Source organism: Seriola lalandi, unplaced genomic scaffold, assembly GCF_002814215.2.
Source record: "Seriola lalandi dorsalis isolate HSWRI2012SDOR001 ecotype SW California unplaced genomic scaffold, Sedor1 jcf7180002054293, whole genome shotgun sequence".
Lineage (NCBI taxonomy): Eukaryota > Metazoa > Chordata > Actinopteri > Carangiformes > Carangidae > Seriola > Seriola lalandi.
The window spans coordinates 585,300-596,900 of NW_019524846.1; the positions used below are offsets into that span (position 1 = coordinate 585,300).

The 11,601-nt window shown below is 41.8% G+C and overlaps 1 protein-coding gene and 1 long non-coding RNA gene across 4 annotated transcripts in view; one reads left to right on the forward strand and one right to left on the reverse strand.

Moving 5' to 3' along the window:
* LOC147819136 (uncharacterized) overlaps window positions 1-3,808 on the reverse strand; it is a 20,558-nt gene extending 16,750 nt beyond the window's left edge. For all 3 annotated transcript variants that reach the window (XR_015437233.1, XR_015437232.1, XR_015437234.1), the window contains exons 1-2: window positions 3,669-3,808; window positions 3,018-3,227 (exon numbers count right to left, since the gene is read on the reverse strand). This is a non-coding gene — a long non-coding RNA (uncharacterized LOC147819136). The remainder of the gene's footprint in view (window positions 1-3,017; window positions 3,228-3,668) is intronic.
* LOC111654860 (nuclear receptor subfamily 2 group F member 6-like) lies at window positions 1,406-10,737 on the forward strand. Its single transcript, XM_023406015.2, has 5 exons — window positions 1,406-3,217; window positions 4,320-4,414; window positions 6,510-6,844; window positions 7,220-7,466; window positions 8,257-10,737. The coding sequence occupies exons 1-5, from the start codon at window positions 2,949-2,951 to the stop codon at window positions 8,529-8,531; spliced, it is 1,221 nt and encodes a 406-aa protein (XP_023261783.1). The 5' UTR covers window positions 1,406-2,948; the 3' UTR covers window positions 8,532-10,737.
* Window positions 10,738-11,601: the final 864 nt, after the last annotated feature.

Here is an 11,601-nt window from a genome sequence, read left to right on the forward strand (position 1 = left end):
GCTGTCTGATGATATATTTCAGTCATTAACCTGTTGGTGGTTGTGTTTAGACAACTCAAAGTGAAAGATTGTGGATGTGGTTTTAAACTGACAAAGTCAACAGTGGCTTAAAACATGACAAAAAGCAATTTAAGTTCATTAACATTTCTCCAAAACATTGACCTTTCCTGATTCTTTTAAGTGATTTTGTTGCCTTAACCTCCTGTAAACACTTGACTCAGGATGCAATCTGTGTGTCAGTCTTGCACTTTGTATGTACAACATCCACAGCATCCATGTGCTGAAGCTGACAAAATGTGCGGTGAAAAGTGACATATCATTTCTGTCAATGGACCGTTGTCAGTACAACTTACAGGCCATGTAGTTCTACAGTAGAGACACACACAGGCAATCAGACGGACCTAAGATCTGGTTGTGACAAATAAAACATGGTTAAGATATGGTTGTGGTCAGGCACCTGAAACACATGGTTAATGCCGGTGCCAAAGACTGTGGTTACGGTTGATAAAAATTCAGTCATTAAATGCAGGGCCTCCACGAAAGCTCTCCCTTATGAAAGTACATGCTACACTCCTGTGCACTACCCCAACCGTCACACCCTCGCTTTATGCCTCACTACGTATAGGGCTCACTACTTTCTGCATTTGCACTGAACATTGGCATTGACATAGGCTTAATCATGAAACACAGAAGTGTCCAATACATGTGTAATTCCTAAGATGGTCGGGTTTCAAAGATGTGGAAAAGTCACAATATCTTGATCTCTGCTTCACTGATTCTTTTTTTTTTTTTTTTTTTATCTGTCTCTAGCAAATCCAACAACTTCATGGACATACGATACAAAATCACCCTTCTTAAAATGTGCTTACAAATGTATAACCAGTACCATCCAGGACCCAGCAGCTACCGTGGATCTTTGGCATCCTTCACACTGACCTGTGAGTGTGTGCAGCAGGTGTGAAAAGGAGCCGGTGGCATATCATATAACCTTTAGACAAGTTACTCAACAACAACAGGCCCTCCCTGTTATTATTGGGTCAACAAAGTCGGAGGAAGTCTTAAGGATTAGAGTGGAGTGGAGAACATGAGTGCGAGTGCCATGCGCTCGCTGTGTGTCGACCCGAGGCCCCCACCCCTCTTTGTCTCATGGCAGTGTTGAGGTCAACTACCCCTTGCTCGCAGGCCCGCCCGAGGTCAGGGGGGAAACAGGCAGCCAGTCAGGCAGCCAGGCATTCATTCTGTGTGTGTGTGTGTGTGTGTGTGTGTGTGTGTGTGTGTGTGTGTGTGTGTGTGTGTGGCTGCAGCCCACTCTGTGCTCTTTGACTCCTCTGGCCTTATAAGGCATCCAGTGTCATGGCAACGGCAGGGCTTGAATAGCAGTGTCAAATCCCTCAGCACACAGACACAGCTCACTCTCCCTAAAGGAGGGAGCGAGGCAGAGACACAGAGAGGGGATTGAGAGGAGCAGGAGAGGAGGCTATCTCTGGGCTGCTCTCCACTGCAGCGTCTGGCTTTCACTAAAAGGTCTGTGACCGTGTTTTTCCTGCGCTTGTTTGCCTAATTTATTCCTGCCGGGGCCAGCAGAGAGAAAGACGGAAAAAAAAAAAAAAAAAAAAAAGGACAGGCAGAATAGTAAAGAGTGCAACAGTACACCCTGACTCGCTGACAGGGAATGCAGAGAGGTTCTGGCCTCTGGTTGTTACTGCTGGATGGACAAGCACTGACAAAACAAGAGAAGGGGGAGAGAGACAACACTTTGTGGAGCTTTGAGAGAAGAGAAGAGAACTGCGACTAAGGAGATTACTCAACTCTGCTTTTGTTCTGGCTTGTTGTTTTTTCTGTGACATTTGAGCCTCTGACACCACAGACTCTGAGGAGTTGGAGGAGCCTGGAGAAAACATAATTTCACCACAGACAGCAGAAGAGGAGGACGTCTTTCAAGAAACTCTGTTGCTGCAGAAACCAGATTTTCTGGGAGTCAAAGGAGTGTATTGTTTTTTTTCTCAGCGCGCTTCTCATTTTAATATCAAGTGTGGGATCATCGTCTACATATGGTTATTTTGAGGGCACAAAGGTTCCTGAGCCAAAATACTTGTCGAGTTGTCTTTTATTTTTCCTCTTCATCACTATCACCTCTGCTTCTATAACAGCCTCGACAAGTCAAGAGTGCGTCTGGACTAGAACTGCCTCAGATCAGCAGATAACACCTCTGCACGGCAGGAACTGGTTGGACTAGTTTATAAGTTGGAGGAGAGGGCAGGGCAGTTTAACCCTGCCTGAAGGAGAGTTGTGTTTTATTTTCCTCCCACTTGTTTGTCCTTCTGGGAGAAAGTCGTGCACCGAGGGAGAGGGGCTGAGCTTCTTCTTTTATTTGGAGAGCAACTCTTGTTTTGTCCCTCGCCACTGTGCCTAGGGATTTGTGAGGTGTTTTTTTGGGGTTTTTTTACCTTCTTCCAGGGGGGAGACAGAGAGAGAAAGTGAGAGGGAGGGAGAAAGAAAGAGGGAGTCAAAGTGTAATTTATTGTTTCCTGTGAAAAGAGCAAGGCTGCACCCTTTTCTCCTGCTTGAACTCTGAACCACTAAATGTGTGTCTGAAGTTTTCTCAGACCTTGGGAGCCATTGATCAGAGGTCAGGGCAGAAAACAGAGGGGTGAAAGACAAGAACAGAGACAGCAGAGGGATTAAAGAAGAGAGAAAAAACAGCACTGGGAGGGACCTCCAGGTCAGTCCAAGCAGACTGCAAAGGGGGTAAAGGTCAACACCGTGGAGCCCGGGACAACTTTTCATTTTTTTTCATCATTTTTGGACGAAGCCTGCCCTGAATTACAAACCTGGAGCCACTGTCTTTGAGTCTGGAATCAGTTTTTAGACTCTGAAGGTATTTGGAAGCTGGGGGACAGGGCGGCGCTGTGTATGATCCACTCACTGGACTGCGTGTCTCAGAGAATATGGCCATGGTGAGCGGGGGATGGGGCAACCCCAACGGGGACACTAATGGACTGGGGGAGAAGGCTTACCTGAGGAGGGAGGAAGAGGACGGATCGCCACAGGCCGGCAGCAGCGATGTGGACGTTGGGGACGAGGACAAGGCCTGTGTGGTGGACTGTGTGGTGTGTGGGGACAAGTCCAGCGGGAAGCACTACGGCGTGTTCACCTGCGAGGGCTGCAAGAGCTTCTTCAAGAGGAGCATCAGACGAAACCTCAACTACTCCTGCAGGTAGGGGCTGCTGGGAGATTAAACATGATATCTCATTGTGTTCACAGCTTGAACAGCTATAAATGTGAAGTTAAACAAGGCACATTTCATTTATTTTGCTGCCTTTTCTTGTTGACGAACTTCTTCGTCTTTTTGGTCACTCTTTACTTTAATTGTTACTTTACATGTAAATTAACACATTACAATGTATTTGTAAGCACATGTAAGTGTTTATTAACTCCTCCTATGGGCACACTTGACTGGCTGCTGTATAAACAGAGAATGGATGACAATATAGTAAGACACAGGTGTAATGATATAAAAAAATATGTCTTTATATTAGAAATGATAATAGTTGACAATTACTCTATATTCACTTACATTTTACATCTGCACAAAACTACATTACAGTGCAATTTTAATCATTTATTGAAGGTTTATAGGAAAAGGTTAGCATCTTTTTTTTACAAACCATTATATGTGCATTCACATTCATGACGGAGACAGCAGATTACGTCCATTTCTCACTCGGGAATGATTTGTTCCAACCTTGGATACGTCTCACAAACAGCCCCGGGAAAAAATAAGAGAAATGAAAAGCCCTGAAGGTCAGTCATGTGAGGATGGATTGCCTCAGAAGGTCAACATTCCCATTATTCTTCACCACGGGAACACAATGTTGCAACTCAATTCTCTGCTCTTACACAAGGAGCTCTCAGCTACCGAATATAGTCATTTCTTCCACATAATAATGCACTAACTCTGAATGGGAGGTGTCTTTGTAGTCAGTTTGTCATGTCCAGGGCTGAAAGGGCTCTCTTTGAAATGTTGGCAGACCTCGTCCTGCTGTAAATGGCAACACAAGGGTGTGTAGAGCTGATGATTTACAAAGGTCACAGCCTTGATAGCTTTTCAGCCCGGCCAGCTCACACAGTTCACTCATCGTAGGGGTCAGTGAGAGAGTGAGAGAGCGAGAGAGGGAGGGAGAGGGAGGGAGAGGGAGGGAGTGAGAGGGAGGGAATGGGAGAAAGGAGAGAAAGCTCAGTGATCAATTTACAGGTTACTATCATTAAATATTATATATATTTTATTGCGTGTTCAATATTTTGTTTCCTTTGTGCAGATCAAATCGTGAATGCCAAATCGACCAGCATCACCGCAACCAGTGCCAATACTGTCGACTGAAGAAATGTTTCCGAGTTGGGATGCGCAAAGAAGGTATTATCCATGTACACAGCAGGTTAAAGGTGGTTTTTTTCAGGGTTAGTAAACACACAAATGAGTTTTCCACCACCAGAGATGAAGAACTGAAGAGTGAACCACATCACACGAGTAGCTGAGACTACTGTTCAACTTTCAAGATTTGACATTGGTGGAAAGTCCTTTACTTAAAGCTAAATTAATCGATATTTTCAGATTGATAATAGGGGATTGTTTCACCTGACTCTGCAGCTTAACTGGGCATTAGCATCATTTTAGCTCATTGTCTAGGTTTCACAGCCCACTATTTTACCGTTCTGGTTTACTCTCACCACATTTGCCTCCGTAGCATGAAGCTGTTCTCAGAGTAAACGCTCTAAAAACGTATTACAGCAATATAAGGTGATAATATATCAGTGTTGTATTTACAGTTTACACTTTCCCCACTGAGATGTAAAACAACCATATCCTCTCTTTTACATACACACAAACAGACTGATTCATGCCCGAACACCCTGAAGAAAGACAAACACACACAAGTTCAAATACTCAGAAACACACATACAAATACATAAATACCAGAAATGAGTAATTCCCAGAGAAAGTGTAAGAAACAGCCACTGACATTTGCCAGTGAATATTTATACTGTCAACCAAAGCATGTTTTCACCCTGGTGTTCGACTCCCTGCAGCTGTTGGGCTTCAGGGACAATGGGGCAACTTGAGGCAACCATGTTTGATTTGCATAACAGGAAAATAGAACAGCAAGTGGAGATATTTGGTCAAAACACACTGAGCTGTTGGTCGCTGGTGAAAATGCCATATAACTAGTTAATTACAGTTTCAAATTTTCCAGAACAGTGACTCCTATTTGCCTGGTGTAATTATTTTCATTCTAGCTATTCAACCCTCATTATCACATCACAAAATATTTCAGTGTTTTAATTTACTGCCATGGTCAGTATGACGTCTATTGATAGTGAAGTCTGTAATTGTATTCTAGCGTAATTTAACTCCTCTTGTATTTCAGTCTGTGTCAGTGGATACCACAAGCTCTCCCATACATAATGTGCAGTGAGGTGACAGTGTGCCAGAGGTTATATTGGGCCTGGTTATTAATGAACCATGCTGACTGTGGCCATGACGCAGGTTGCACTGTTTCCACATTACCTGGAAATGTCTGTTTCACCTTTAACCCAGACTGCTTCAGTGAGATTTTTTTGGCACAGAGACTGTATTCACTGCCACTTCAGAAATACATCAGTGTTAATTAATATTTGGGGCAGTACAGGCAGAGCACTCACATTAGGATATTGGCCTTAGCTTTCAATCACAAAGAATTAGAATGAAATAAAGCCTCACTATTAATGCATTTAACTGGTGAAAGTGAACCTATTTCATACTCTTACCAGGAGTTAGTAGGCTTGATGCTATTTGTGGGACCCCGAGGTGGAGGGAGTGTGTGGTACACTACAACAGCAACGACCTCAGTTCATTACCAGCCGAGGACCTATGTGCAACACATCCACCTTTCTTTCTTCCCTTATGTTTGCTGTCTATCTCTTCTGCTTGAGGGAAATCCACACAAATATCTACATTTAAAAAGCACTGGTTACACTTACACTTTGCTTTTCTTGTGTATCTGCACTTGCAATATAAAGTCCTTATTTTTACTTAAGTACAAGTAAAAATACTACAATGTAAAATACCCTGTTACAAGTAAAAGTTCAGCCTTCAAATTGCCACTTAGGTAAAAATAGATAAGTATTGTCATCCAAATGTACTCACACAAAGGATGAGAGGGTAACTAACTGTCTGACAAATGTAGAGGAGTAAAAAGAACAATATTTCCCTCTGAAATGTGGTGGAGTAGAAAAATAAAGTAAATCAGAAATACTCAATTAAAGCACAAGTACCTCAAAATTGTACTTAAGCACAATGCTTGAGTAAATGTAATCAGTTACATTTCACGCCTTGTCTCCTGCTTCAATCAGGCATGGTTATACTCTGAAGTTCTCCTTGGAGTGAAGCAACAGTGCAGCAGTGTAAGAAACATCTAATGTTTTGAGGCATGCCATCAGATTCTCATTCTATCTTGTTTCCTTTCATGAAGCTGTCCAGCGGGGTCGGATCCCTCCGTCTCACTCAGGTATCAGTCCAAACTCCCTGGCTGGTGGAGTTGGAGGTGCAGGGCCAGGTCACATTGGGGCAGATTATTTCAACGGGCAGCCGGTTTCAGATCTCATCTCCCAGCTCCTCCGGGCCGAGCCGTACCCCAGCAGCCGTTACGGGGCCCCTTACAGCCAGACACAGATGCAGGCATCTGCGAGCGGAGGCTCAGTCATGGGCATCGACAGCATCTGTGAGCTGGCAGCCCGGCTCCTCTTCAGCACCATCGAGTGGGCCAGAAACATCCCATACTTCCCAGAACTGCCCGTCTCAGAGCAGGTCAGTTAAGACTGGAGACATCTTTCTTTTTTTTTCTTTCCTTTTGAAAACCAATTTAGATTTTCACTGCAGATTACATTTTAAAATTCAGGTGCAAACATTACAGCTTGAACAACACAGCCAATATTTTTCTGTAAAATTATACCTGTCTTTTCAGCCTTAACCACAAACTGTGACCCAGGAACTGTGACCCCATAGACTTACCCAATAGCCCAATGTACTTTACTGAAACACTAGAAAAAAAAACATCATTGATTTTGTTAGTGACACCTATGCTTTTCCTACTATGACAAGACAAATTGTCTGCTGTGACAAAGGCCTGTTTAGACCCACTACTCTAAGTGACCGTTTCCTAATTTCCAATCCTTCCTGCAGGTGGCTCTGCTGAGGCTGAGCTGGAGCGAGCTCTTCATCCTGAATGCTGCTCAGTCTGCTCTGCCCCTGCACATGGCTCCTCTGCTGGCAGCAGCTGGGTTTCACTCGTCCCCCATGTCTGCTGAGCGCGTGGTGTCCTTCATGGACCAGGTCAGGGTTTTCCAGGACCAGGTGGACAAGCTGAACAGGCTGCAGGTGGACACAGCCGAGTACAGCTGCCTCAAAGCCATTGCACTGTTTTCACCTGGTGAGTTTGGTAGACTTTTCACAAGGTTATCTAAGTGATGAGAGCTACTACAACTGGGTGTGTTTACTGTACACTGACCCCAAGTGTCTTTAGAGAAAACCAAAACAAAACTGTCTGTGTGAGGTATTGGACAGGGTTAGTTTCTGGACCAGCAAGAAAAACTAAATTAAATCCCTACCAGTTGTAGGGAAACTTTGACATGAATGAGTGTGACCTCTGACCTCACTGAAGGAGGACTAGCAGAGAAGAGACCAGCTAGTCTTGTCTGTACAAAGACTCTAAGGCTCGCTAATTAACATATTAAATCTTGTTTATTTAATCTATGTGAAAACCAAAGTTGAAAGACAAGTTGTGATTTTACTGGGGGTTATGTATTTAGGCCAGGTGAAGTGACTTTTTTAGCGGTTGTGGTAGGCTGATTTAGCTGCCTTTGCATAGAGCCAAACTAGTGGTTTTCCTCTTGTTACGGGTCCTCGTGCTAAACTAGTCTAACTAGCTGCTGGCTATAGTTTCATATTTATCATACAGACTTGAGATTGGGATTGATCTTCTGATCCAACTCTCAACAAAGCATATTTTTTCCTAAGATTTCAAACTATTCCTTGAAAGGGACCAAAAATTAAAGCCTGAATTCACAATTTAAATTTTTTTAAATTTACAAGAGTAAAGAAGCCCTGAGTGTAAAAAAGACAATATTTCTAGGAGACAGGGTTGAAAATAGAAACATGCAAAAGCAGGCTAATAGTAAAATTTAAATTGTGACAACATCCTCTGTGTCTTTGCCTTACAGATGCATGTGGTCTGACAGACCCGGCCCATGTAGAGTCCCTGCAGGAGAAGGCCCAGGTCGCCCTGACAGAGTATGAAAGGTTGCAGTATCCCAACCAGCCTCAGCGATTTGGTCGCTTACTGCTGCGTCTCCCTGCTCTGCGTGCCGTGCCGGCCAACCTTATCTCCCAGCTCTTCTTCATGCGGCTTGTGGGCAAGACGCCGATCGAGACGCTGATCCGAGACATGCAGCTATCAGGGAGCTCCATCAGCTGGCCCTACGCCCCGGGACAGTAAACCCCAGTGACTCCTGAGTGAGACGGACTGAGATCAGATTGGGGAAGGATACAGAGATCACAAAGATAACACACAAACTGAATGTTATGAATACAAACTGGGATCCTATTTGTGAGTGTGGAGGTCAGTTGTTCCTACTTTAGCCCTGGTAAAGTTTGGTGGTAGTCAAACCAAAGCTGCTTTCAGGGAAACAAAAATGTACAAATCTTCATATATATGTTTGCCGCACTTAGTTTTCTCTGACCTTCATCTGCTCTCTCTTTGTCTCATTCTGGACAAAAAACAGGGCTTTAACTGAAATGCAGACTCTAACATGAGGCCATGTGCCCGTACTACCTCCTCCCATATCACCCCTTATGTGACTCAGTTTGAACCCAGGCGCTGTGTCTTTTCCCTCTGCTTTGTTTTTGAGTCAAAATGAAGCCATAGCAGTGCCACTTTTACAGGCAGAGCTTTATATCGTCACAGCTGGTACATATTGTGCAGGTTGTGTAATGTTTGATATGTGGGATGAAATATCAGACTTTGTTACCAAATGTATTTGTGAAGACTGCAAAGCATCAGCATTAAAACAAAGAAGAGACATGAGCATTGTACTGTATATTGCACTATATAAAGTACAACCAAGAAATAGTTTGTATGTTATATACTTAAAGGAATAGTTTAGCATTTTGGGGATTATGCTTTGCTTTGATTGATACCACTCTCACATCTGTATGGTAAATATGAATCTAAAGCTAGCACCTATTTAGCTTAGCTTGAAACAGCTAGCCTAGTTCTGTCTGATGCTGACAAAATCCACTCTCCAGCAACTCTAAAGCTCACTAGTTAACATGCTATCTCTTTTGGTTAACATGTACAAAAATTAAATGGTAAAAACAACAATTTACGGTTTTAGAGGTTATGTGCCAGACTGTTTTTTGGCTCTGAGCAGTTGCCAGAAAAACCAGCAGGGATGTCAGAAAGTTACTGGGCCTGGCAAAGAAATAGCAGATAATCCCCGTAAACCAGTGAATTGTTGTTTTTATGCTTTTTGTTTTTGTCAGAGATATAACCTTTAAAGACAATCTTTAGCAGTGATAGCCGTGATAGGTGGATATTTTACCTTTGAACAAAGCCAGGCTAGCTGTTTCCCCCTGTTTCCAGTCTTTATGCTATGCTAAGCTAACCAGCTGCTGGTTCCATCTTTATAATTACTGTACAGACATAAGAGAGGAATCGATCTTCTCATCTAACTCTTGGCAAGAAAGCAAATAACTGTATTTTCGAAAATGTTGAGCTATTCCTGTAATATTGTATATTATACAACACAAACGTTCTTGAAATCCACAAGAAGTGGAGGTGAATGTGCTCAGACACACCCTGGCTCCTCAGACAGTCACATCCCTGTCTAACATTATTACCTCATGTTTTATACATCAAAGATTGTGTAGTGAAATATTCATGAAGTAAAGATAAATATAAAGGGATCAAGTTATCACTATCACTATCATATCAAAGACCCGTCTATCCACCAGACTTACCCAATATATATTTGAAAATGTTTTAAAATGTAAAGTTTGATGTAACAGGACTCCTAAAGTTTGACAGATCATTCTCAGAAAGCGACACTGAGTCAAATAACTCATATAAACATAAATATATGTTTTTCTGCTTAATCTCTGCAAACAGGACACTGTTTTCTTGTTGTTATAAGGGTAGAGGTAGTTCATTTTGATTTTATTCACATTTTCGATCCCCTTTTAAAAGCACGTCCTAACGGACCGAGGTCACTTTCAAGCAATTACTTCACTTATGCAAGGTACTCTGAGTTGTTGAGGTGTAAAGGTTATAGTGTTTGTTGGTACTGAGATGAAGGGTACTAAGTAGTTCAGGAGTGTCCGTGCCGTGAACCGCAGCTCAATATGAGCTCATGATTTTTTTGGTATAAATTTTTGTATTACCTGTTATTATATCATAAAAAAGGCAACAATGACCATGATCCTTGATACTGTCAAACAACTTCATCAAAAGCTCATCATGCTGTCCCTGAATCACATTGTGTTATTGTCAGAATATAAACTATAGTGATTTGACTGTGTAGCTTTACATTTAAAAGAATCATGTTTCTATGACCATGCCAAAGCTAAAAAGAAAAAAATGCAAATGAAGTTCATATGGCTGACTGGTTATTTTTGCATTTCTGGAAATAAAAGTATGCACATTCTGTCTGTGGATGACTTGAGTATTTACATTCATATACGTATGAGTATAAGAACCTGCACACATCTGCAAGAATCAGAAACACTTTCCCAGTCATTTTGTACTTCAATCCTGATTAGAGCTGAAACAATTAATCAAATCAGAAATTTTTCAATAGGAATTTCAATCATCATTTAATCAAGCAAACGTGACAAACATTTGCCGGTTCCAGCTTCATGATGTAAGGATTTGGCGCTCTTCTCACATACTTATAAACTGAGGTTGGATTGTTGGCTCTTACAACTTGTAATAGGCATTTTTCATTCATTTCCATTGGCTAAATGATTAATCAATTCACTTAAAAAGGAATGAGAGATTTACTGATAATAAAAACAATCATTATCTGCAGCTGTATTGCTGATATTTGACTTAAACATTGCATTAAACAAATGTTTACAGGCAGTCACACTTCTTCTGAATAAATTTCTTTAGTAAAGTCTTGCCATGAAAGTGTATAGAGTATTTATATATCTGAGCATTTATATTTAATGCCAACTATTTATACTGTGCTTGTTTTATAAAAACTGACAGCATCACACTGTTATTGTTTGTTTAAACATGAGAGTAGCTGAGGAAACCATTAAACTTATTGATCAGATTCCTGTTTCCCAAATTGGCAGAAGAGCCTTTGCTGATTATTTTTATCTCATCTAGTGGAAAATAAAAACACCAGAAAAAGCCAAATTTCAATACACAATAATAAATTCTAGTGCCACAGTAACAGTGTCAGTAGACTTGTAAAGAAGTACAGTATTAGTGGTTAGTAGTTCTATGAAAATGACAAGTTATTTTCAAGAGCTGAGTCCCAATATGTTAATACATATTTATT

Bases quoted from the DNA above. Each gene is read 5' to 3' on its own strand.
- LOC111654860 (XM_023406015.2), top strand. From the start codon at position 2,949: ATGGCCATGGTGAGCGGGGGATGGGGCAACCCCAACGGGGACACTAAT. The intron at 3,218-4,319 runs GTAGGGGCTGCT...TCCTTTGTGCAG, and splicing joins AACCTCAACTACTCCTGCAG to ATCAAATCGTGAATGCCAAA. The intron at 6,845-7,219 runs GTCAGTTAAGAC...TCCTTCCTGCAG, and splicing joins AACTGCCCGTCTCAGAGCAG to GTGGCTCTGCTGAGGCTGAG.